Below are 27,485 nucleotides of genomic sequence, written 5' to 3' on the forward strand. Positions count from 1 at the left end.
ATTTGGAACTTTCGGGTGGATCGAGAAAGCGCTGACTGCATGGTTGAACACCGATTTGAGAGTTTGGGGGGGCGGCGGGAGAAAAAAAACTTTATTTCGGGGACGGTGGCGGTGGAGAGTCAGGTTGTGTCAATCGGGTTTGCTTCCCACGAGTGCGATCCTATATATGTCTACTGAGACGTCCCACTGAGTTCAGTGAGGCTTACTCCCAGGTAAGCGAGTCCAGGATTGCAGCCGCCTTAGCTGCTAAGCTTGGCGAAAGGCGGTGGCCGGGCACGCTGCACCTGCCAGCCATCCTTTGCCGTCCCCGTCCGCGGGATCGATAGCTCCGTCTGCTCGCTGCGTGCGCTTCGTTCTCCAACAGAGGGGGCAACGTGAGCTCAGAAGAAAAAGCCCGGCTGCGATACAAAAGGCATATCGGAGGGTTAACCAGGCGCAGCCTCTCTCTTCTCCCCGCCCGCGTCCTCCCCTCCAGTGAATGAGGGGATGGACAAAGATAAGTAGAAACAAATCAAAAAAGAACCAGCGGACTTTGGGAGGTGTAAACTCCCTCCGAAAAGGGTGGGGGGAAAGGAAAGAGAGAGAGAAGGCGCAATCGGGCTAGCCCTGAGCCGCGCAGACACCATGATGAGTTGGAGTCGGCTGTAAAGGGGAAGGAAAAGCGCGTTTTGCGGAGGGATCGTGTGCGGTCGCGGAACTGGGGACAAGCGCCTTGGATATTTCCACTCCCATTTTTGTTTCTTTCTCGGAGTCCCTCCGCGGGGGAGGGGGAAAAGTACCCCCCTCCGCAAGAGGCAGGCGAAGGCTCCTGTTGTGTGTCGTACTCTTACGCTGCCAGTGTGTCTCCCCTTTTTCTCTTGCTCTCGCCCTCATTAATAAAAAAACACAGCAAACGATTCTGTTTTCCAGATTGCTGGGATGTAAGATCTAAGGGAGAAAATCTTTGCCGTTTCTTCTCCGTTTTTCTTCTCTCTCTTTCTCTCTCTCCTCCCCCCCCCCGCACTTGCAGAGCAGCCGCTCTTGCTGTACTCCTGTTGGACCGAGAGGACAGAAGCGGGTGGGGTGGGGGATTTTCTTGGAAATTCAATGGATATGAACTTGGGGTCTTTGGAACCTTGCTGGCTTGGAATATCTATATGCTGATCGCCTTTTGGAGAGGCAGAAGCGAGCGCACTTGGGAGAACGATCTGCAAAAGAGCAAGATGTCTCTGGCTGCCTTATACTTCGTTTTGCCCTTAATGGGTAAGTGTGGTGTTTTAAATCTGGGGGGGTGGGCGCTCTGGAAAGGCCGGTGTTGGCTTTGTGGGATCTGAGGTGTGTGGATTGCCATTTGTCAGCCTGCTCTTTTAAAGAGAGAATCGTGAAGTTTTCTGTAGTTGTGACTTTGCCTAACACCCTTTGACAGGGATGTTTTGCCCAGCTGAGCCTCATAGGAGATTTAGACTACAAAAGATAGTGCTTTTTTTAGCAAGTTGGGAGGGGAACTTTCTAATCATCTCATCCTTACCAACTTATTGAGAAGGTAGTGGGGACCTTCAGATATAAGATTGGTGGCTGCATCTTTTCTTTGGTAAAGCCCGTCTCTCAACATCTGTTTGTGCCACAAATCTGGACCGTTTTGATTATAGACATGATGTATGTGTGTCTCTGCGTGTTTCTGTAAGCGAGAAAAGAAATAAGGACGGAGAGTAACCGGCGTGGCCCCAATTTGCTTTGGCTGCTTCAGTGTCCTGCATGGAGAGCAATAGGGGAACAAAATCCATCAATGTGTACCTTTTCTGTAGAGATATTGTAAGCACAGCCTTTTAAAGAGTCCTCTCTCCTCTGGCTGTTTATGACTGTCATTAAAATCACAGCAAAATCTTTGTGAAAACCAAGAGCCTTTTCTTAGCAGCACATGAGTGCATTGAATTGAAGCAAGAGTGAGTAGATCTGTTACTCCACAAGTGAACCCCAGTGGTATATATTGGAGGTTGAAGTCATCTGGGACGCGGCCCTTATTGGAGTTTAAAAATAAAATAAAACACCCCCTTTTCTGGGAAGTCCTATGAACAAGGATTCTGGGGGACGAACCGTTCTGTTATCTTCCCAGACTCTTTTGGTGCTGGTAGGACTGGCTGTGCTGGAGAGGGGGAACCTCTGTTTGTCATTCACTGTTGGGGCATTCCATTTTGCAGGGATGTCTTTGGAAGCAGTTGATTTTTAAGGGGGGGATGACAGAAGGAAGCTCAGTTTTTTCAGTGACTCCTTTATTATCGGGGGTGGGGTGGGGGTGGAAATTAAGCTAAAGTAAATTATCCCTCCCCTCCCCACTCCCATACAGATAATTCTCATTCTTTGTAAGTCCCTCCTGTCTGTGGACAGTCTCAAAGGGACTTACGGGTTTTTTTCCTCACTCTTTTATCCTGTCTTTGAATGTAGAAGCTCTCTTGTCCACCAAAGTGAGCGGGCTGCTTGGAGGAGACCGCCTGGATTGTGTGAAAGCCAGTGACCAGTGTCTCAGGGAGCAGGGCTGCAGCACGAAATACAGGACGCTGAGGCAGTGTGTAGCGGGAAAAGAGAGCAACTTCAGTCGGGCGTCAGGCCTGGAGGCAAAGGATGAGTGCAAAAGTGCCATGGAGGCTCTCAAGCAGAAATCGCTTTACAATTGCCGCTGCAAGAGAGGCATGAAGAAGGAGAAAAATTGCCTGCGCATTTACTGGAGCATGTACCAAAGCTTACAGGGTACGTTGCAAAACACTGAAGCATTTCACACACCCCAACCCCTACCTCCACTGTTCTGATTAGCATGGGATTCTGCTCCCCCTTCTTCCCCTCTGATCTGCCAGGAGCTGACCTCCAAATTCTCATTGGGTTCTTCAGCTGCAATCTAAGGACCTCTCCACCCTCAGCAGCTGTTGCTGCTGCAGTCACCTGTTGTTGGGAAATGCAGAATAAAAGATTTCCTCCAGGGGGACTCAGCTGACCTTTGTAAACTGGAGTCCAAAGATTAGGGTATTAGGTTCTTTGCTTCTTTGCTTGTCTACTCCCCCCACCCCCACCCCCACCCAGGATCTAACTTCACAGGGTGAGGGGTCAGTCCTCACCAACTCTGTCAAACTGGAAAGAATTGTTTCTTAACTGACTTGAAAAGTTATCCAGGGTTTATGTTTTAAACAGTGGCCTCCTTTCCACTTAGTGTATATACATAAGCATTTCTCCTTAGAATTGTAGATACGTTGGGGAAAGGTTCCTTTTGTAACATTAAAAGACATACTAATTGCTAAGTGTTTAGAGTAATGAACTCGACAAAATGTCCATTGATTCCTGATGCAACAGGATGGTTGTATTGGAATCTGACTCTTGGTTGAATTGGGAATTTAAGGACCAGTTCTGTTGTCCATGTGATCTTGATATGTTTTATAATATCTTTTCTAAAGCATCCACACCTGTGGTGCTTAATTGAAATCAATACTCTAGTCAATGACAACACTGAATAATTTAATTACTTTAGATTTATTGGCTGTAGCTTTCACACTAAATTTATACTCATTACTTGATAGTCTCTACTAAATATTACTTTCTCTCACTTTTTTGAAAAAGAGTTGTTGCTTTTACAGTGCAATTCTATGCAAGCAAGTCCCATTGAGTTTAGTGGGACTTATTCCAAGATAACCATGCGTAGAATTGCAGCCTTAGATTCAGTTTTCAGTGGTTAACCTTGGTCCAAGTAAGGGATGATAGTAGCTAAATGCAAAGTTAAGTCATATTTTTTCATAGCCCCCCCTTCCCATCCCTTGTAGCTCTTGAAATCAGGACTATCACAGGTAAACCACCTGTGCCATAACCATTCCATTTAACTCTGGAGGAGGAGAACAAGTTATTGACAAGATACTTCTGAAGCTTTTATAGCAGGGATAATGTAAAAGAAATCCAATGTTAACACCATCTGCTTAAACATAAATGGTATAGTATGGGAATTTTAAGAAGATCCTCCCTCATTATTCTAGAGTCACATTAGATACACTGGGGTGACTAAATGTGATTCTGTCGAGCATTTGTCTTCACCACAGCCACAAGATGGAGGAGATAGAAGATGATTCTACCATAGCTTCAACAGAACCCCCACCCCCCAAAGCAAAGGGTTCAAGAAAATGGGGCAGGTCTAGATGTGGAGAGAGGACCTGGGGAGGAGGCGGTGGCCAAGTTGGGGGAAAAAGAAATGGTGGATAGGGTTGAGTTGTTTGTTGATAGCAATGCCAGAGCTACTAGTTGTACTGTGGTTTCAGAAGATAATAAACATAAGAGAAAAACAAACTTTTTATTGTCTTTAGGAAATGACTTGCTTGAAGAGTCACCTTATGAACCAGTTAACAGCAGGTTATCGGACATATTCAGGCTAGCACCGATAGTATCAGGTAAATGGGTTTATAATTTTCCTTCTGAACTGTGGGCTACTGGCTAACTCTTTCAAAATGAACTTGTGGAATCATTCATTTCCTTCTATTTCAGGATGAGCACAATTGGGTCTGTAGCTAGAAAATGAAAGCTATAGTCAGTGTGCCAACAGAAAAACCCCATGGGCCTCCTGTACCATGAACTCTACTTTTATACATGGTGCAATCCTGCACATGTTTGCTTGGAAGTAATCTTCATTGTGTATACTGGGCTTTAGTTGCTAGTAAGTGTGTTTAGGATTGTAGTCCAAGATTGCAATCCTAAATGCATTTACTTGGAAGTAAGCCCCATTGAACACAGCGGGACTGATTTCTGAGTAGAAATGTATAGGATTATAATTGTATGGTTGTGAATTTAACTTTGTCCATTATAAATGCTTGACTCTTTAATTGGCAGATTGGCTGAGATTGCATATGCCTTGTTCACCACTGGATGACTGCAATGTCAAATGATCACTTCCATTTGTGAAACAGTCATCCCTGACCAAATACCACAGAGAGAGCAATTCATATCAGCTGATGTGGATTTAAATACAGTGCTATTATGGAAGCAGTTCATACAGTAATCTGTGAATCATCAGGTGCCAAAACATCCAGTGATGTACATATGCTGTATATGAATAAGCCCTGTGTCATTGGTGTTTATTGGAAATTATAATTTGCTTTTTGTTCAGCATAAGTAGCTATTGTTAGAGGGCATGTAGAATGGAGTGTATTGTAATGCTGATCTTGATCAATACTTCCTGTAATTTTCCAGTTTTTTACTTCTTATATTTGGTGGAGGGGAAGCTAAATACACCTGTAGGTGGCAATCTGATTCTCTGCCTCCTGAATTTACAATACAACATGTGATGGTTAATATGGTCTGTGCAGATTACCTCATTTTGACAGGAAGGCAAATGAAATAATTCTGTATCACTTTTAGGAGAGGAAGAAATTAGTGTCTGTGCTGAATTAAACAAAAAACCCTCTTAAATGATTCGTTTTCTCATTGTTCTTTTAGCAGTGGTGCTTTCAAAAGCCTCTCTTTGTATGATAATCCTTTGCAAATCCAGCAGTTCCCCCTGTGTGGCATGGGGTTGGATGTGCTATTTATGCTTCCAAACTTAAATTACATTTCTTGTGGGTGAGAAATATTTACTGTTGCTATTTTTAAGTGTATCAGAAATTTACAGTCTGTTAAATTCAACTCTAGAATTCAATTTGTCTACAAAATAATGACATTTCTGTTGAAAACTGGTAATACAGTACCTGAGATACCAGCCATTATAACATTTGCATGTTTGCTCTTCAAGTTACTGCTCATTTCCTTGGTGAAGACAGGAACTTTTTTGGCTAGACTGTGAAAAGAAAAAAAAGACCTGAAATATCAGAGTGCCAGGATAAATGGTCTAGAGAGGAAATGGTTTCTTGAAGCCTTTCCAAATAAGTAATATATGACAATTTTATCTGAATAGGCCTGTGCAAACTTTGCAAACTGAACTCTTAATGTTCCTTTAAATCTATTTAAGACCAATGTTTATCTGCCTTTTCAAATTAATTTGATCAGAATGCAAGCTCCTGCCTCACTTCCGACTTTTCTTTTTCAAGTATGTTTCTTTGGACAAAATAGGGGTTTTTTTTGGAGTTGTTGTATGAGAGATTCCTGAAACTATATGCAGCAGCTATTATAAGTGATAAGTATGATCTTTTTATGCAAATTGGATCTGTGCTGTATGTTTTCTGTTTGGTATTCCCAGAATTTAGTAGAAGACAGAGAAACGCAGGATTAGTTTTTGGAAGAATCTCATAGAATTTCACTGGCTTAGGATGTATAGTGAATGTGGACAAAATCTCTAAAACAATGGCAAAATGTATAAATTATAATAAATCAAAAGCATAAATCATTATTTGAAGAATGTGGTTTGTTTTTCCAGTAACAAATATATATTAATCATTTCTGAATAAAATTGTTGTAAGTCTGCTTCCTTTCTTGCTCCCATATATATAATTAGTTCATGCTACTTATTTTCCTATTCAAACAATTTCCCGTTATTGACAATTTCCAGTATCTTGTGTACCATATCTGTGCTCTAACCACTATATTTGATATTAACTGTTGGATTGCCAAAGTACAATTTTGATGAAGGTAAATAAAACATCTAAGGAGTTAAAGGAGTTTAATATTTGTTATTTCCCCCCAATTTATATATTAATAATTTTCTAGAATTTCTGTGCTAATTCACATATCCATGACATACGGAAATAAGTGCCCCCCCTTTTTTACACTTCCTACATAGCCTGGTTATAAAACTATTCTAACGGGTTGGTAGTGTTGTACAGCAATAGGTAGCTCTTAATTATACTTTTACTGTGTAGCTAAGGCTCATTTATCAAACTCTTGGGTGTACTCCACTCTTTCCACTTCGCTGCCTATATAACCAGGGTGCCAGAATATATGCTGTTTTGATTTTTTTGCTGATCTGATTAGCAAACTTGCTTAAGGCAAGGTTTATATCTGCTCTTCTGCCAAACCTGGTTGGTGTTTACTTTATATATTAAGCATACTTAAGGCAATGCTATATCTTGTTGGGGTTGTATATGAGTATAACTGGTCCTTTTATAAGGTTATAATTTTGTGTGCCTTCTGTGTAGCTTTTCCTTACTGTGCTCAGAACAAGCTTCTTAATTTATTTGGTGTAATTTGGGAAATCTCCATAACTGTCTGTGGAATGAACAGTGGACAGATTCTTGCTTAGTGTATGTTTCTTCAGTAAATGTAAGCTATGGTTTTCCAGTGTCAGATATATGATAAACTGAGAAGTTCTCACACTTGCATATATGTATTTTCCTTTTTTTTTAATGGTCTTTATGGTTGCTTTAGCTGCAGTCACGCAAGTGTATGCTACTGCAGTTAAAAGGCACCTTGTGCTAAGGAAGTGGGACTCAGTCATACAGCTTTTTATTTTAAAAAATGCTTTGCTATTCCATTTGGAGGGGCACAGTTTGAGAGTGAAAGAGGCGGGACTGTGCCAGCTTCCCTTAGATTGCTGTGCAAAGGATCATCGGCACCTACCCTAGCCTTCCCCAACCTGATGCCTTCCAGATGTTTTTGACTGCAGCTCCCATCAGTGCCAGCCGGCATTGGAGGTTGAGGAAGGCTGCTCTGCATTGTGTAGGCTGGAACTGCCAGTGTGGTAGATATTGTTAGACTATAACTTTTATCATCCCTGACCCTTTGCCATGCTGGCTGGGGCTAGTGGTTGTAGTTGAGCAACATCTAGCCAACCATACTGGCTATCCCTAGTATAAATGCTTTAACTGAGTGCCAGACCAGCCCAACAGTGGTGTTAGCTATACTACTGCAGGGGTGGAATCATGTCAATATGTACAGTAGGGCCCCACTCATACGGCGGGTTATGTTCCAGACCCCTGCTGAAAAGCAAAAATTGCCGGAAAGTGGGACATAGCCCAAAGCCTGCTGCTGCTCTGGTGCGATCAGCTGTACAATACTGCTGATCGCACGCTACAGATGATTGCTGTCAGCTGGCGCGTGGCGGCTGGAGCTCCTTGTGCTGCAGCTGATCACATGCTACAGCTGATCAGCTGGAGTGCAGGGAGCTTCAGGGGCCAAGCGCTGTCAAGCGGCTGGAGCTCCCCGTGCTACAGCTGATCGCGTGCTACAGCTGATCGCGTGCTACAGCTGATCGCTGTCAGCTGGAGCACGGCGGCTGGAGCTTCCCGTGCTACAGCTGATGCTGTAGCTCACAATCAGCTGTAGCATGGGGAGTTAAAGCCGTTTGGCAGCGCTTGGCCCCTGAAGCTCCCTGCGCTACAGCTGATCACCCCGCTGGCGCTGTATTAGCGGAATGCCAAAAAGCGGGGCGCCAAAAAGCAGGGGCCCACTGTAGTCCTTTTGCGTTAGTTCTGAGACTTAGGAGTGAGGTCCAATTCACTCATTGCAAGTTCGTTTTTTAATGTCCAGAGCACTGTCTTGTCCTGTTGTGTTGCATGAGTTTCAGTTAGTAAGGCTCAAAGACAAGGTGTTTGGTTCTTGTGTTCTTGCCTCTTCTCCCTCATGGCTGATCAAAACTAGCAGGGGAAGCAGGGGACAGCCAGCTGGGCCAGGGCCAGATTAATACTTTCTTGCGAGAGGGGTTGGTTCCTGCTGGATTATAGGTGGCAGTGGTAAGACCACTCCTTAAGAAACTTTCCCTGGGTTCCGAAAGTAAGTAAGACTTGTTGCTAATCTTCCCTTTTTGGGCAAGGTTCTTGAGTGCATGGTTGTAGGCCAGGTAAGGTTCTCTTGGATGAAACTGATTTTCTAGATTGATTTCAGTTGGGGTTTTGGCATGGAATCTGTATGATGGTTGCGCTGTATGATGACATATGTTGGGAGAGAGACAGGGGAAGTATGTCCCTATTAATTCTCCTTTATTTCTCAGCAGCTTTCAATACCATCAGCTATGGTATTCTGGAGAGGCTGTCCAAGTTGGGAGTAGGTGGTATGGCTTTGCAGTGGTTCCAGTCCTACTTGGCTGGTCATCTTTAGAGGGTGATGATTGGGGAATGTTTGACTGAGTGGAAACTTCATTGTGGGTTTGATTTTATTCCCTGTGCTTTTTAACATCTATATAAATTTGCTGAGTAGGTCCATTTGGAGTTTGGGAATACGTTATCAGCAATACATTGATGACACACAGCTCTGCTTCTCCTTTATATCTGGAGGTGTGGCAGTGGATGTGCTACATTGGTGTCTTGCCTCAGTAATGGACTGGATGAGAGCCAATAAACTGAAATTTAATCCAGATAAGACTGAGGCACTTTTAGTGGGTGGTTCCCGATACTGGGTGGATAGGGATGTGGCCTGCTCTGGATGGGATTACATTGCCTCTGATGGAGCAGGTGCATAGCTTGGGAGTACTGGATTCATTACTGTTATTTGAGGCTCAAGTGGCCTTGGTGGCACAGAGTATTTTCAATCAGCTTTGCCCTGGTCTGAACAGGGACAGACTAAGTTCTGTTGTTTATGCTCTGCTAACCTATAGGTTAGACTACTGCAGTGTGTTATATGTGGGGCTGCCTTTGGAGAGTATTCAGAAACTTCAGTTGATGCAGAATTCGCCTGCCAGATTGTTGACTGGGGTAAGTAAGTCTCAGTGTATAACTCCAATTATGGCATGATTGCACAGGCTACCAATTAGTTTCCAGGCTCAATTCAAAGTGCTGGTTTTGACCTGTAAAGCTTCAGGACTCCAATACGTCAAGGACTGCCTCTCTCCATATGAACCAGCCTGGATCCTGCAATCATCATCAGAGGCCCTTCTTCATGGGCCCCCTTCAAGGAGGTTTGGAGGGTGGCAACCTGAGAAAGGGCCTTTTCAGTGGTGGCCCCCTGTCTGTGGAACGCACTCCCTAGGGAGGCATGCCTGACACCATCTTTATTCATCTTTAGGCACCAGGCAAAGACCTTTATCTTTTCCCAGACCTTTGGCCATTGATGTGTGGGGTCTTGGCTATTGATGACCTCTTCTAGTGGAACAGGACCTGTATACCTGCCTTTTATTTGATTTGATTATGATTGTTTTAACTGGTTTTTAATTGTCAGAAGCGTGTTTATTGACTCTTGTTTTTACTTGTTAATTTAAGTCGCTTTGGGCCACCTTGGTGAGAAGAGTGACTAACAAATATAATAAATAATAAAACAATAATAAAACATAGACAATATTTCAGTTATAGAATTGCTATAGTTTTGCGTTTGAATAGACACGTTACACTGTGGAAGGAGGGGGCATATCTAGGTGTTGTGGAGAAATGGCCTCACTTTATTCACTATACCAATTCATAACTTCTTTTTCCATCTACCTGAAATACGATGCCAGTTTTTGAAACAAAACTTGTCCTGCATCCTTTCCGTCGTCCTGTACCCAGGCCATGTGCTTTCTGAATTAAGGATTTTGAATACTGCGTCCAGTTCTGGTCTCCACACTTCAGTGGTACATGCTCTGGTAACCTCGCATCTGGACTACTGCAACGCGCTTTACGTAGGGCTACCTTTGAAGATGGTTCGGAAGCTACAGCTAGTGCAAAATGCGGCGGCCAGACTGCTAACAAGAACCAAGCGGTCTGAGCATATAACACCTGTTCTGGCTCGCCTGCACTGGCTTCCCATATGCGTCCGGGCAAGATTCAAAGTGTTGGTACTAACCTATAAAGCCTTATATGGCGCGGGACCACGATATCTGTTGGAACGCCTCTCCCGATATTAACCCGCCCGTTCACTACGGTCTACTATGAAGGCCCTCCTCCGGGTCCCGACCCATAGGGAGGCCCGGAGGGTGGTGACAAGATCTAGGGCCTTCTCAGTGGTGGCCCCCGAACTATGGAATAGTCTCCCCGAGGAGGTGCACTTGGCGCCGACACTATCATCTTTTCGGCGCCAAGTTAAAACCTTCCTCTTCTCTGAGGCATTTTAATTTAAGTTAATTTAATTTTAAATTGTTGTAATCTGATTTCAGTTTGTACAGTTTTATATACTTTGTTTTATGAGATTGTGTAATTTTATTGTATTTTTTTGATGTTCACCGCCCAGAGAGCTATTGCTAGTCGGGCGGTATATAAGTTTAATTAATAAATAAATAAATAAATAAGAAGGATGCAGACAAACTGGAACAGGTTCAGAGGAGGGCAGCAAGGATGATCAGGGGACTGGAAACCAAGCCCTATGAGGAGAGACTGAAAGAACTGGGCATGTTTAGCCTGGAGAACAGAAGACTGAGGGGAGATATGATAGCACTCTACAAGTACATGAAAGGTTGTCACATAGAGGAGGGCCAGGATCTCTTCTCGATCGTCCCAAAGTGCAGGACACAGAATAATGGGCTCAAGTTGTAGGAAGCCAGATTTTGACTGGACATCAGGAAAACTTGCGAACTGTTAGAGCCATACGACAATGAAATCAATTGCCTAGAGAGGTAGTGGGCTCTCTGACACTGGAGGCATTCAAGAGGCAGCTGGACAGCATTCCTGCATTGTGCAGGGGGTTGGACTTGATGGCCTTACAGGCCCCTTCCAACTCTACTGTTCTATGATTCTATGATTTTCAAGCCTTGCAGAAGTAGACCCCAGATTCTTTCATTTTTATTTTGAGAATATGAATACCTGGAGCTAAAGAACTTTTCTTCCAAGTCTGCTTTGCATTGGATATAATAGATTGTTCTTTTTTACCAAGAGAACAACACACTGAATTTTCTCCTTTATGTAGTTGCAGTGGATCTGTCTTTGTGGTGTGATCTCATGGTGTTGTAAATGAAGAAACCACGTGATTCTTGCAAATGTGTTGGTCTTTTCCAACTGATCCCTGCTGGGCCAGGAGGGAGGCAACAACTAGGTGAGGAATAGCCGTGTGATTTGCCCTATTCATCTGGAGAATTCATTCACATACATTCCCTAATGGTGAAGGATAGTGCCAGGAGAAAGTAGCTCCATACTGCTGCAAATGTGAGAGGAGAGGGCTTTTAAATTAATCTTCCCCCCATTCCATTCTGATGCTTTAGTTTCCATACTCGCCAACAATGTGGCAATCCTCCAGGTTTCCATAAATAAATAAATAAATAATGTTTTCAAGCAAGGTTTCCAGCTACGCTTTCACTTAAGTATGGGCATACTGGATAGCTTGATCAGCTCAAACTGTACTTGCGTATTTGTTGGTTGGTTGGTATCTTGACCTGTTTTGCTTAGTCCCAGTTGATGGGGCCGTGTAAACATGGGCAGAAGTGTGCATGCTGCAGCAGCTATGCCAGAGCTTGTACCATATAAATGAAATAGTAGCCTGAAACTTTATAGGGAGGTGGCAAATCTGTGGCCCTCCTGATGTTATTGGACTACAACTCCCTTCATCCCTTCCCATTGGCCATTCTGGCCAGGACTGATGGGAGATGGAGTGCAACGTCATCTGTCCCTAAGTTAGCCACCCCTACTTCTACAGGCATTAATTTCTTGCTGCAGTGGCCCATGATTGCTTAGCCCTAATGATGAGAATCACACCAGTTAGGTATGACAGGAGTATGGCTTTTCTTTCTGTCCTACTGAATGTTGAATAGCAGCTTGCAAGACTCTCTCTTGAGAAGGAATTTTTGTGCAAGTGTTTTGAGTATGTACACAGTGTCTGATGCAGCATGCAACTGAAAAGGGTGCATATATTTCTACACATGTTTAGGTTCATGTCCAGTGGATCAGCATCTGGTGTTCATGTGGAAGTCATCCATCAATGATGCAGGGATGGGTTGCTATGGATTAAAAACAAAGATATATTCACCTACGTTTATACTGCTTTTATGTGATTGTGCTAGGATATTGTGTGACAACAGTTGGTGGTGGTATGGAAGGCAGAAGTCTGGGTTGGAAGGGAGATGTGCATACATTTTTCATTGTTAAAAATTTATTCTGGAGAGTTGATACAGTGGGGAGCTTGCTCTTATAATAACCTTTGAGTTGGCACACAGGCAAAACACAGCTTTTAATAGTAGTGTTATTGTGGTATTATATGCCCTTCTAAAAATAAATACAATTCAGGAGATATAGAACATAAGAATTCTTATTGAAGCATACAATTCCATAATCCTTTCAACAGCGAAGCATATAAAGTTCACATTTTTTATTTGCAGTATGAATGAGAAATAGGCTACTCATTGATGACAGCAGATCATGATACCAATGAATGTTTTAGGAAGCAACAGATAAAGCAGCCTAGGAGCTTTTTTTTGTAAAAAAAAGGCCTTAGATAGTCATACCAGAGAGAAAATTGATGTTGTATAAATTTACCATTTGCATAAGCTCTTTGCAGGCATTTGCCTGAATATGCGAGGGTTAAAATATGTACAGGGGTGGGGGCATGCACATAACCCCCACCCAAATGTCTGCAGGTGCACAGATTCCTCTTAGGCTTTCATATATTGAGCATGAAGGTTTGAAAAGGGCTGAAGATGCTTAGAAGCCTCCGTGTGATCATGAATCCTATTAAAGCAGGGTTCCTAATCTCTTGGAGGCTCCTAAGCACATCCAGTCAAACAAACATAGATGTCTCCATCAAACCTTCGTTCTCAACGTGAAAAAAATCTGAGAGGAACCCCTGTACATGGTGCACCTGGAGGTATAGAGCTTCTGGCCCTCTACACATTTTTAACCCTTGGATGTGCAGGCAGGTGCCTGAAGAAAGTTATAGTACTAGGGTGCTAAAGCTTAATCACCCAGTGTTGCTTTAGCACATTATGCCAGTACTGTATGTTAAACAAGTGGACCAGAACCCTACGCCTCTTTTAAGTACTATAGAAGAGTATTATGGAGCCCGTCTCCCCACTCTATTCAGCTCCTGCCCATCTACTGTACTTGGCTGGAGGGGAGGTGTGTGTGATGGAGGCTGCCTCCCCTGCCCCGAAGGAGTTTTGAGAGAGGTTTTCGTGGTTACTACTGCCTGGGTTAGAGACGGGCAGCTGAATAGGTGTATGCGCAGAGCGAGAGGATGGGACACAGTGTGAAGGTGGTACTGCCATAACCCGGGGGAGAGCCAGGAGATAGGAAGATATGGTGCTTGTCAGCTTCCTCCTCAGTTTTGCCCTTGGAGAACTCAGCAGGGAGGGAGAGGGGGACAAAACTAGAATTAACTGGTTCTGCCTGTCATTGATTCTGGCGCCATTGACTCTGACTCCACCTACTGTTGGTCTCCCTGCCTTCTGCCCTGCCGGTTTCAGTGGACACCAGCCACCATTGCTGTGACCTGGAGTAGGGAGGAAATCTCTTGGAAGACCTGTCCTGTAGTAGTACAGCCATATGCACTGTAATTATTAACAAACTTCTGAGAATGTTAGTATATGCTTGCTATCTTACTGCATTTCTGTAAGGTGTATCTGTGGTGGCACTTTACATTTATTTTTATTATTATTATTATTATTATTATTAATTATCTTACACCTCTTCTGAAGTATTTGCCCCCTTTTTTTGTACTATTCAGCCAAGGCACTTGACTTTTTTGACTGAACTTGAAGGAGAAGGACAGAATTGTTGTTGGAATGTTAGAGCACCTCAGTTTTAGGGTTTGAGCACCTCAGTTTTAGGGTTCTGGACAGAGGGAGTTATGGTATTAAGAATGGTCAAGCCAGGTAAGGAGAAGGTTCCATAGACACTTGAGGGCAATTGCCTCTTCTGGACTGTCCCTCAGCCAGCAAGATTTGGGTTGTCATGTTAATCAGCCCTCCCACCTAGTGATGCTGTTGCTGAACACCAAGTGAGCCCATAATAAAATAACTCTGATGCATGATTTGATCCTGTACACCTTGGCATAGATTTGATGTTTTCCTCTTCATCTGGTTCATGTTGTCATTTCCCCCCCCCCCTCGGTTCTCCATCTTCACTGATAAATGCTGCTGTATCAGTGAACTCTGTGATCTGTTACAGCTCTACCACTGTTGGAGAAAAGGGAGACTTGCAGGAGATTGATATTTAAGAAGGGAATCCTCATGTGACAGCATGATCAGTACTTCTTACTCCTAATGAGTTCTCACAGTTGTACACATTTGAAGTGTACTTCAACCCTAATGAAAGCAGAGTGAGCTGCTGGGGAGTGTGGAGGTCTTTTCCTGCTGAGCTGCATTGGAAGTCAACATGATGGGAAAATAGAAAGAGGCTGCCATGAGAAGAGGACAAAATTAGAAGGTGTCTATGATGAATCAGTCCTAATGATACAATTTTGAGAAAGGGAGAAAGCTTTGACAAAAAAGGTGTGGTAGGCCAGGTATGGGGAATCTTTGGCCCTCCAGATGTTGCTGAACTACAAGTCCCATCAGCCCCAGCCAGCATGGTAAGTGGCCAGGGATGATAGGAATTGTAGTTCAACAACATCTCAAAGGCCAGAGATTCCCCACATCTGTGGTAGGCAATGACCAAAAAAAGAAACAGCATAAGGCATCTGTCCAACTCAGAAAATGGAAAGGTTGACGCATATTTTAATTTTACTTTATTTTGCAGACACTTATAAACTTGTTAACGCATACAAACATTCCAAAGCAGAGCACAAAAATTATTTTTATTTATTTATTACATTTGTATACCGCCCCATAGCCGAAGCTCTCTGGGCAGTTTACAACAATTAAAACATTAAAAACAAATATACAAATTTAAAAACACTTTAAAAAAAAACAATTTAAAAACACATGCTAAAATGCCTGGGAGAAGAGTCTTGACCTGGCGCCGAAAAGATAACAGTGTTGGTGCCAGGCGCACCTCATCAGAGAGATCATTCCATAATTTGGGGGCCGCCACTGAGAAAGCCCCCTCCCTTGTTGCCATCCTCCGAGCTTCCCTCAGAGTAGGCACCCAGAGGAGTGCCTTCGATGTTGAGCCTAAATATACAAAGGCTGAAACGCGTTGGGCTTGGATTACAAATAAACATTTATTTTTCTAGCATTTTGATTTTCCTCTCTCATATTCACCTGGAGAAGGGCCTTGGATGTTGAGCGTAGTGTATTTTATTTATTTATGTATTTATTATTTAATTTGTATCCCGCCCTGCCTCTCAGCAGGAGCCCAGGGCATCAAACAAAGCACTAAAAACACTTCAAAACATCATAAAATACTTTAAAAGAAAACAGTGTTAAAAACATTTTAAAAGAACAACTTTAAAAAAGGGTTAAAAACATTATTAAAAAACATATTGAGCAATTCTAACACAGACTCAGACTGGGATAGGTGTCAACCTAAAAGGCTTGTCGTAAGAGGAAAGTCTTCAAAAGGCGCCGAAAAGATAGAGATGGCGCCTGCCTAATATTCAAAGGGAGGGTAGTGTACGGGTGGGTTCGTGTTGGGAGAGGCGTTCCATCAGGTATTGTGGTCCCAAGCCGTGTAAGGCTTTATAGGTCAAAAGCAGCACTTTGAATTGAGCTCAGAAACATACAGGCAGCCAATGCAAGCGGGCCACAATCAGTTTTATATGTTCGAACCGTCTGGTCCCTGTTACCAATCTGGCCACTGCATTTTGCACAAGCTGCATTTTCTGAACCGTCTTCAAAGGCAGCCCCACGTAGAGTGCATTGCAGTAATCTAACTTGGAGGTTACCAGAGCATGGACAACTGAAGCCAGGTTATCCCTGTCCACATAGGGGCGTAGCTGGGCCACCAACCGAAGTTGGTGGAAGGCACTCCGTGCCACCGAGGCTACCTGAGCCTCAAGTGACAAAGACGGTTCTAGGAGAATCCCTAAGCTACGAACCTGCTCCTTCAGGGGGAGTGCAACCTCATCCAGGACAGGTTGAACATCCACCATCCAGTCAGAGGAACCACCCACTAGCAGCATCTCAGTCTTGTCTGGATTGAGCCTCAGTTTATTAGCCCTTATCCAGCCCATTGTCTCAGCCAGACACTGGTTCAGCACATTGTCAGCCTCACCTGATGAAGATGAAAAGGAGAAATAGAGCTGCGTGTTATCAGCATACTCATGGCAATGAACTCCAAAGCTCCGGATGACCGCACCCAACAGTTTCATGTAGATGTTGAGCAGCATGGGGGACAGAACTGATCCCTGCGGAACCCCATACTGGAGAGTCCAGGGTGCCGAGCAATGCTCCCCAAGCACCACCTTCTGGAGGCGACCTGCCAAGTAGGAGCGGAACCACCGCCATGCAGTCCCTCCCACTCCCAACGCAGCCAGTCTCCCCAGAAGGATACCATGGTAGATGGTATCGAAAGCCACTGAGAGATCAAGGAGAATCAGCAGAGTCACACTCCCCCTGTCTCTCTTCCGACAGCGGTCATCATACAGGGCGACCAAGGCTGTTTCCGTGCCAAAACCAGGCCTGAAACCCGACTGAAATGGATCCAGATAATCGGTCTCATCCAAGAGTGTCTGGAGCTGGCCTGCCACCGCTTGTTCAAGGACCTTGCCCAGGATTGGAACATTTGCCACCGGCATATAATTATTAAGATTTTCTGGGTCCAGGGAGGGTCTCTTCAGGAGTGGTCTCACTACTGCCTCTTTCAGGCAGCCAGAGACCACCCCCTCTTGCAGAGAGGTATTAATCACTTCCCTGGCCCAGCCGACTGTTCCATCTCTGCTAGCTTTTATTAGCCAAGAAGGGCAAGGATCCAGCACAGAAGTGGTTGCACGAACCTGTCCAATCACCTTGTCAATGTCCTCAAGCTGTACCAACTGAAACTCATCCAAGAAATCGGGACAAGGCTGTGCTCTGGATACCCTGCTTGATTCACTACTATAACACTGGAGTCTAAGTCCTGGTGGATGCTAAAGAATTTATCCTGGAAGTGCCTAGCAAATTCATTACAGTGGGCCTCAGATGGATCTACTATGTCCTTGGGGCCAGCGTGTAATAGCTCCCGGACAATTCTGAAGAGCTCCACTGGGCGGCAGATTGATGATTTGATAGTGGCAGCAAAATATTGTTTTTTTGCTGCCCTCACTGCCCCTAAATACAGCTTTCCATAAGCGCTTACCAGTGTGTAATTGCATCCACCAGGAGTTCATTTCTATCTGCACTCAAGCTGTCTCCTATATTATTTCATCGCTCTCAGCTCTGGGGTATACCATGGAGCTGTATGAGCTCTACACAGGAGAGGGCGCTCAGGAGCAATCATGTCAACCGCCTGGGTCATTTCTGTATTCCACAGTTCAACCAGGGTTTTGACAGGAGCGCCAGCCCTATCAGCCGGAAAACTCCCCAGAGCCCTTTGGAAGCCATCCGGATCCATTAATCTCTGGGGGCGGACCAACTTAATAGGTCCCCCACCCTTGCAGAGGGGAAAAGCCGCTGTAAGTCTAAACTTCAGCAAGCAATGATCTGTCCATGACAGAGGGACTGATGTAAGGCCCCCCACATTCAGATCACCATCTCCATGTCCAGTTGCAAAAACCAAGTCTAGAGTATGCCCTGCTACATGTGTTGGGCCAATGGCATATTGGGACAGTCCCATGGTTGTCATGGAGACCATGAAATCCTGAGCCGCCCCGGATAAGGTGGCCTCAGCATGGATTTTGACATCTCCTAGAACCAACAGTCTGGGGGATCTCAACAGTACACCCGAGACCACCTCCGTCAGCTCAGCTAGGGAGTCTGTTGGGCAGCGGGGTGGGCGCACAGCTTGGAAAAGTTACTTTTTTGAACTACAACTCCCATCAGCCCTAGGCAACATAGCCACTGGATTAGGCTGATGGGAGCTGTAGTTCAAAAAAGTAACTTTTCCAAGCTCTGGGTGGGCAGTATACCAACAGAATCCCCAGTCTGTCCCGCTGACCCAACACAAGGTGCAAACACTCCAGACCAGTAGTCACATGGACAGGGTGCTTGCAGAGGGAGATGGAGCTCCTATAGACCACAGCAACCACAGCCAAAATGGAAAACTTGCTATATAAACACCCAATAGGAATAGCATATAATGCAGTTTTATTGTTCCACAGTGATCAATAAAATATGTGACTGATGTCATTACTCTGGACAGGCTCGTGTAAACAAAAAGTCCGCAATCTGCTAGGAACAGAAAATCGTTGATGCATGTCTTATATCAGTAGGAAGAGTATTCGACATAGTGGGTGCCGCTATGCTACAGGTTCTGCTCTGAGTTACTACAGAACAGACCACAGGATTGTGCGGCACCACCAGAAAAGCCTACTCAGATGACCGCAGTGACTGGGTTAGAAATATAGGGGAGAAAGTGACCTTTCAAGTAACCTGGTTCCAAGTTCTTAAGGATTTTATATGCTAGCAGCAGAACTTTAAACCAGGCCCAGCAGGAAATTGGCAGCCAGTACAGTTCCTTTAACAGAGGTATTTCATGCTGGAGTTGCAAGATTTTTATGTATACAGTTTAGAAGATGGAATATTAGGTTATGTGTTGCTGTGTAGATTGCACTATTCAAGTTGTCTTCTCAAAGAAGAACGTGTGAGCAGAGCCATGCAGAGTAGCCCCACCCTCTTTTGCATTCACTGTGCATCATCTGCCCACACAGTTTTCATGGGAAGGCTCCGTCTCTGTAGACCTCTGAACAGTATGCAGGGATGCCAAGAGTGGCGATACTTGGCGTGACCTTAGTGCCCACTCCTGTGTTTGTCTTGCTTGTGAGTATAATGCTTGAACAGGGCTCTTGGATTACTATTAATGCTAGATGATCTGCTGGTCTGAATGTAGCTTTAATATTGAAATGGTGTTTGTATTGTAGCTGAATTGTGTAGAACAGACTTGTATTGTAGGAACAACCACCATCAGAATACGGTTTTGTCCTGCAGCTCAGGTGTCCATTTTCAAATAGTTTAAAAAGAAACTGATACAAATATGTAGAAGTGCTTGTGCCAGCTGATATTTTTGACTGTAGATTCTGGTTGCAGAGGCAGCAATTATCAGCATTGTGCGTGGATGCTAGTAGCTGATGCCTACTTCTGGGGGTTTTTTTTTTGTAATCAGATTGATCCCTGTAGAAAAGAAAACCTTGTTGCTTGACTGCTTCAGTTTACACAACTTCTTTGGTTCTAATCTGAATATTTTATGCAATATTGTGAGATCTTGGGTCTCTTGGTCTTTTTAAAAAATGTATCTTCTCATGAAACTTTTCCAGAGTCCATTCTTCCTCTTTTGCTGCTGCAGTTGCCTCTCCCCATGAGGAAAGAGATCCTGTTGTGTCAGTGGCATATCAAGCCCTAATTCCCGAGGTATGGGTGCCTTTTGGATGGGTTGCCTGGCTGCTTGGTAGTGTATGCAGAGGATACTGTGCAACAAGATTACTTGGAAAGCGTGCATGGGTGAAGAGTGAGGACAAATAGGAAATCCAAAACAAAGAGCACATCTGTGTTGCAAAAACTTCATAAATCACAACTCATTGATTGCTGTGTGTTTACAGTTTATGGATTTTAGCTTTTCATGGTACTCAAATCTAATTTTTGTTGTACTATTTATAATTTCTAGAATTATTCTGGCATCATTTGTAGAGTTTGCAGCATATATTGACTGTTGACTGTATGTTAGGAACACTAGGCAGAAAGTGTTTGTGTTTTAATAAAAACGTAAACAGACTATGCTAGGATTAATCTCATTTAAGCTTTAGGAAAGAATACTGTTCTAGTGTATACATTTTAGGTTATGATCTTATGAACAGTTTTTGGTTGGCTACAGAACAATTTTTCCACTGTAAGCTTGACAACTGTTTTTTTATATTAGCATTTTGCTAACATTTTAAAATAATCAACATGGCAGTTTTCTGTAGCAAAACCTCATGCAATTACTTGGAATCTTTGCTATTGAAATAAGTCATTAACACAATTTCTGTTATTTACTTGCTCAGAAGCACTTAAATGCCAGAGTTGAGTGAATGAAAGGCAATTTTTGCAAATGTCAAGTTATTGTCCTGTGTAGACTGTTCTCCCGCTAAAAATGTAATGTAAGAGATATGCAACAGACACAAAAAGTGTAATGGCAGAAAATAGCCCATTTTGGCTTTAGAAATGTGTATAACTGAGGTTTTTTTTAAAAAAGATCTGATGATATCAGACAATTTGAGTAGTAGAGATGCATCTTTTCTCTCACAATCTACATGAATCCTATTACTGCCCAGAAATTACATTTTTCCATTAATGTTTTGACACACAACAATTGAGGTGCAGAGGATGTTTCTGATTTTTTAAATCTTGTCTGTAGTGCCTAGAGTCTTAGATAAGTCAGCATAGAATTCTCCAAGCATCTTCACTGCACTGATGGATAATTCCATTGATCTCACTGTTGTTCTTGACATTATTTTTCCCCTTCTGCTATTTATTCCTTACTCTTTTAAATCCAGACTTAGTGAAATCCCATCAGATCTATGGAAAATAACCCTATCTAACTACTTCAGATCAATAGTTCTTTGGATTTTTAGTAATGTATCATCTTTCATTCTTGTTGCCCTAGATAGATCACTGGCTTGCCTCCATTTTGGGTTCCTGTGCTATCATCTTATCTCTTCAGCTTCTGTTTTGCTTGGAAAGGTTAGCTGGCAAGATCTCACAAATTAGGACAGAATACATTTGCAGTTCATATTGATACTTCCCCTTGCAGCCTTTCCCAAACTGGTGCCCTCCAGATGTTGTTGGACTCTAAACTCCCCATCAGTCCCAGCCTGCAGGGCGAATGTTTAGGGATGATGGAAGATGTAGTCCAAAGCAACTGGAGGATGCAAAAGCCCAACTTCCACTTCTTAATTCAATCAACTCTGCCACCATTAATTGGCTATTCAGAGCCTTGCATTCTTGTGTTACTGTGCAGTATTGAACTCGCCTACTGTCAGGCATCCCCTTTGTCAAGAAGGAGAGATACTCATCTTCCCCTTTTGTGTTCCTGCCTTTTGTTTTCTTAGGCTAAAACTGGTGGTGGAACCCAAGACCCACTGTTCTTTGATCCCTGGTCCTGCGATCCCATGGTTCTTTGCCTTGGTTCTCTTCTTGCACTGTTATGTATCAGGTGAAAGTCCTGCTGGCACCTTTATGCTGGCCACAACCTTCTCCTTTTGCTGCAGATCCTGGTAGACACCTGCTGGACCCCATTTTCCTGGTCTTTTGCCTGCTCCTGAGAGGGGCTTGGCAGACAGCTGTTCTGCCATACCCAGCCAAGTTTTGGTGTTGTCTTGCACCCCTACACCCAGCAATCCTGCTATGTAATGCTGTGCATTTGGCCTGGGAATCACCAGTGCCTGCCTGTGGCACAACAGTTCGGAAAGGAGAGGGGGGGAAAAGTCTTGTATTTCTCGTGTGCCATTCTTTAGCTGCTTTGACTCCTCTTTGTTTGCTGAATCCTGACTGTGCCACCTGCTTTAGCCTGCTGCCACCTCACTCCTTGCTCTCTATCTATCCCTCTTCTGGGACAGCCATCAACAGCTAAAGTATAGTTTACTTTTGTTTTTATGCTATTAATAAAGCTCCTTGGATTCCTCCAGGGATGGGGAAACTTCCCCCCCCAATAAAGGATGGTTTTTCCACAAGAAAAATCAACTGTGGCCAGAGACCCCAGTAGGCAGAGCCACAGTCAAAAAACGGTGGAGTCAGCAATGAGATGTAAGAATCAAGTAGAAGAAAGTAATATAACATGGTCCCAAACTTCCAATTTTGTGATTTACGATAGTATTCAGGTAGGAGTCCAAGATGTGCTTGTCAGGATCCCTCCTGCTGCCACCACCTGTCAGGTCCCTCCAGTCAGATCTTGGTTTTTATTTGTTCTCTCATTGGCTCTAGCACAGATCTCGCAAGATCCCACTGCTAGTCAGCCACTCCCTATTTCACAATATTGCTTTGAGACTTTGCCTTAGTCTCCTTCTGGCTTATTGTTACTTTGTGTCTGGGTGGACTTGCAGGCCACAACCCCCCTGTATCTTTGTGTCTATAAAGCATACAGCCCTGGGTTGCTCTGGATACTAGATTATGTTACACTATCTCTTCACCGCTGCCACCATTTGATACTGTTTCTCCACCTTGGTAAACACCCTGCCCAACCTTCTGGTCTGTGAAAGCCCCAGGCAAGGATCAGGCTTTTGGTAAACCAAGAAAATATTTACTTATAAACACCAGGAAATAACAAGATTACTTAAGGTATATTTAACAAGTGTATGGTTTCATATATTGCGTTACTCTTTATGTTTCTAGTCATATATAATCTGCCTCAATACCAGCCTAATACAATCCAACCCACAACCAACTCCAACCCACAACAACCGACAGAACTCCCAAACTCCACCCCTTCTCAACTGTCATCCTCTCATTTATACCTTCAGCCACTCAAACGCTCAGCCAATCATCATACAGCATTCTCCAGCATTCTAGCCCATGTACTCCCCCCTCTCACTCAGTCCACTTACCATGTATACTTTAATAAACCTGCACTTACTATATTTACAGTAATATCTATAAACAGGGACATCACAGTGCTCCTCAATGGCATAAAGTTGGAAAAGGGCATGTCCTTGTGTTCTTTTCTAACTATATCAAGGATTTGGGCAATTATCTCTTTGTATTTCATTCCAATGGTGCAGTCAGCATTTCAAAGCTACATCCATTCAGCACAGCTAGATATTTTAGAATACGTTGATGTGATAATATACACAATATCTGCTTTTCAGTGTTGTAAAGTCATAAAAGATTGCTGGTTATTATTGTATGCAATACAGGCTGTGGGTTATTCTTTGCAAAGCTTTTAAATCCTTTCATATTTATGTTACAAAAATACATGATGTCCATTTAGTACCTTGCCTTTATTTATTATTTTGCATTGGTCTGGGAATATAGACTCTAGGTTTGTTTTTCAACGGAGCCCCTGCACCGCTACCATCACCGCAGTCTCCTCCTCCATCTCAACCCAAGAAGATGCTGTTTCACTGAATGCCACAGTCATGCCCATCTCATTCTCCAACAAACCAGGCATGGGGGACAGGCACTCTGAAAGGCCTGGTTTGGTAAGAGCAGAAGGTTCCCATACATGTTACCGACCTGAGAATTCTGTGAAGCCCACTTCTCCCTTGGCAGATCCTTGCAGTCTGCTGATGTGCTCTAGACCTAACAAATAAGAAAGAGCAGTGTGGACATAGCCAAGAGGCACAGAAGGATCACTGGATAGGCTAGATTGCACTCAATGTCGATGCTGTATGTGGAAAAGGGCACCAGGTGCATCAAGTTTTGCAGTACAGCCTCTTCATGATGGGGATGAGGGGCAGCAAACACCACAGCTATCTTGGCTCGCTTGCCTTGTTCTCCAGTGGAAGGGGGAGAACTGACAGAATGGGCTGACACTGTGGACTGAGTGAAATTCAGCTGTGGGCCAGATTTGACCCATAGGCTGGGAATTTCCAGCCCCAGGTATAGACAACTGATGGATCTGTGGTCTGTTTTGGTACAAGGCAGATTCTTATGTTCTTAGTTAAAATAAAAAACTTTACAATAAATGAAGGCATCCAAAAACTTTTCAGTAAGTGTTAGCATCTATTCTAGAAATATTCTTTCACGCAGTTAAAACCAAAGTGGGGAGTCAACATTCACAACTTTTTTACTGCAAACTAATAAAATATTTTAATGTACAGCAAAGGTATTTCCTCTCATAGAAAGTCATGAAAGTGATGTGTACTCTAATATTCATTGAAGGAGACAGAGAAAATGTGGCATTATTTTATTTGGCTGACAGGCATCACACTTGATTTTAGTTTTCCTAAAAGTGAAATGGAGACTGCAAAACAAACATACCAATAGCTGATGAAGTAAATGGCTTCGATACTTTGAGAGGTCAAATTGTAAGCAAGCATTCCCTAAGGCGGATGATGTGCAAGATGTCTTTTCCTATTGTTAATACCCCACTTTCACAGAAGAAAATTAAAGAGGATACTGTGAAGAATACGACTGTGGCTTTAATCTTATCTGTAATTTTGGGGTTGAAATTGTTGGCAGTTTGCAGAAGCAGGGTTTATTTGACAGCTTTGTAGTGCCTACTGTCAGAGGGTGCGGGAAGACTACAGTTGATCTATAGTTATGCTTTAGGGAAGATGAAGAAAGTGATGATTTCATAATGTTTGCTGTGAAGAAGTGGAAGCTTTATAGTTTTTATTTCATGTAGTTTTAGGTTCTCTTTCACATGAGAATCTTAACATTTCCATTCCAACAGTTGAAAACCTGAATAATGTTCTTTTTAAGAGCAATTAAAGTAGTACAATTCATTATATTGGTCCTTCATTAAGGAAAAAGTCCATTCAAGCTACCTTTGACAACATGATCAAGTATGCAATAATTCAGGCACCCAGTTACTTCTGGCATCTAAAATTGCTCCTTGTACCTTGATTGCTGAAGAACAGCAGTAGCCAGTGGGGTTATTGGTAGCCAGATGTTGTTATATTCTAGCTCCCATCAGACCCATCCAGCATGGCCAGTATTAGGGGATGATGGGACTTGTAGTCCAGTAACATCTGGAAGAAGCCACGTTTGCTATTCCTGCTGAAGGTGGTAAGAATCTCCACCTCATATATGTTACTGTGTGTGGACTTGGCTGCTGCATCTTTCTTCCTTAGTTTGTAATTGCATCCAATAACCTCTCATTAGACAAACATACCACTCAGTGAATCTCTTACTGGAAGAAAGGGCAGTAGGAGGGAGTGAGAAGACAGAACACACTAACAAGAATAGGTACACATCCAATCCCTCCCTTCCCAGCTGGTTCCTAAAAATACCCTGACTCCAATGTTTTGCAAAGATTTTGAATCCCTGGACATAATTCTGCTTTCTTTCTTTTTTGCTAAATCTTTTCCCAGAAGAAATAGGGCCCTGCTAATGCAGGTAAGCTCCAATACTTTTCCTAGGCTACCTGCCTGCTGGCTGAAATTGGTTGGTCTGGAATTCTTAGTAAAGCTTCCTAACTTCCATACTTTATTTTCCAAGTCTCCATGGACACATACATGGATCTCTTGTTGCCCAGTTTCCTTGGCCTCTTCACTCCAGCATCCTACAGAATTCTCTGTTTGCTTTCTGCTCCCTTACTTGCTTATCCCTTGTGAGACTAAGAAATTAGTCTCCCTGTAAATCCAGTCTGCATTTCTCCCCACTTGATACAGACTTCTGAATTAGCACCGTCGTGGTATAACAACTGTAGTACTCTTGCACTGTGGGCTTTCAGGAGCAGCATGATTAGAGTGACATGGTTGTGTTCATAAGATAATAGCACAGTCTGCAGTGATGACCTGGTTTGCATTGCATGCTAAATCTCACATATCTCTTATTCCTAGAATATTACAGCCCTTGGAGTTACTTCTCATGTATTTGTATTTAGCAAGAAAGTTTATTAAATCCAGGACTCCTTTGGAATGGATTCTCATGCCTTACATTCATCTGTGCATGTCGGACAACCAAGATGCATTAAAAAAAGCAGTTAAGTCTTTCACATCTTGGACTACATAATGCCAGGAAAAAAATATCTTGGCAATATTCTAATCTGCCCTAAATGTACATTCCAAACATTTTCTCATACTATCTACAACATCTGGCTATAGTAAGGTTGAGGTAGAAGCAACTTCAAATGTGACAACATCCCTGTTCTCATCTTTTAGTCACAGATAATGGGCACACTGTTCCTTATTTTGAAGGCACTAGAGAGCTGCCATCTTGTTGCTCTCTCTTTATCTCCAAAGAAAAAACAGGATAAATGACCCACATAATTTTAAGAGTGATATCTGGGTTGTCTTCTTTCTGTGCCATAATATGCTGATTTGCATAGAGGTCCAGAATCCACCTCCAGCGTTAGGCCTTCTTCACTTCTTTGAAACAAGGTACCTTCTGTTTATCTGCCCTGTTGTTTCATATAATTTCTCAAAGGAGCATGGGAAATCTTATCCCAGAATTAAGGAAATGGATCCCTAATTACTAGCTTTGATGCTTCCATCTTATCCAACATACGTCTGATAAAATTATAGGACAGATCTGTGTGTCCATATGCACAGAGACAACACACTGGGCGCTTCTGGCTTTATTTCTGTGTCACTAATGCTATGATAAAATAGTCGTGATGTTACATCAAATGCTGTCCAAACTGAGACAAGATCTCTGGAATCATGGGCTTCATTCATCCTTTCAAATCACAGTCCTCGTGAATTAGGGCATACTTAGGATGATTCCGTTATTTCATAGTGAGGTCTTCATGGTGTATGGTAAGTCCCTCCAGGGAGAAGAAACTGTCCCCTTTTGTTTGGACTGATACTCTCAGATGACATTACATTACATTCCCTTTCCATCGTTTTGTTTGGATGTAGACCAGCTGTTGATTCCAAATGATCCTTACAACACACCTCTGGGCTTTCCTGGAGGGCAATCGTTCCCTTTATTAGTTTTGCTCAGACCATATAGTCAGTCCATTTTAAAATAGTCCTCTTGTCTGTCATGAATTTTGAATGACGCTAAAATATCTCCCATGATGACAGCTCAGTTTTCTTGGGTTTTTCTTGCTCATGTGTATATTTATGATATATTTTTGAGTAAAGAAATGTGTCCTGTTTCCTGGGACTGGTCACAAGGGCGATTGCTGTAA

At 43.2% G+C, this 27,485-nt stretch overlaps 1 protein-coding gene across 1 annotated transcript in view; it reads left to right on the forward strand.

Annotated features, from left to right (window-relative positions):
• The first annotated feature begins 390 nt into the window (after positions 1-390).
• The window catches only part of GFRA1 (GDNF family receptor alpha 1), a 316,795-nt gene continuing 289,700 nt past the window's right edge, over positions 391-27,485 (forward strand). The window contains exons 1-3 of the mRNA XM_061635904.1: positions 391-1,242; positions 2,422-2,724; positions 4,314-4,397. Of these exons, the coding sequence (XP_061491888.1) occupies positions 1,137-1,242; positions 2,422-2,724; positions 4,314-4,397 (493 nt within the window). The 5' untranslated portion in view covers positions 391-1,136. The remainder of the gene's footprint in view (positions 1,243-2,421; positions 2,725-4,313; positions 4,398-27,485) is intronic.

This window comes from Rhineura floridana, chromosome 7 (genome assembly GCF_030035675.1).
Source record: "Rhineura floridana isolate rRhiFlo1 chromosome 7, rRhiFlo1.hap2, whole genome shotgun sequence".
Taxonomy (NCBI): Eukaryota; Metazoa; Chordata; class Lepidosauria; order Squamata; family Rhineuridae; genus Rhineura; species Rhineura floridana.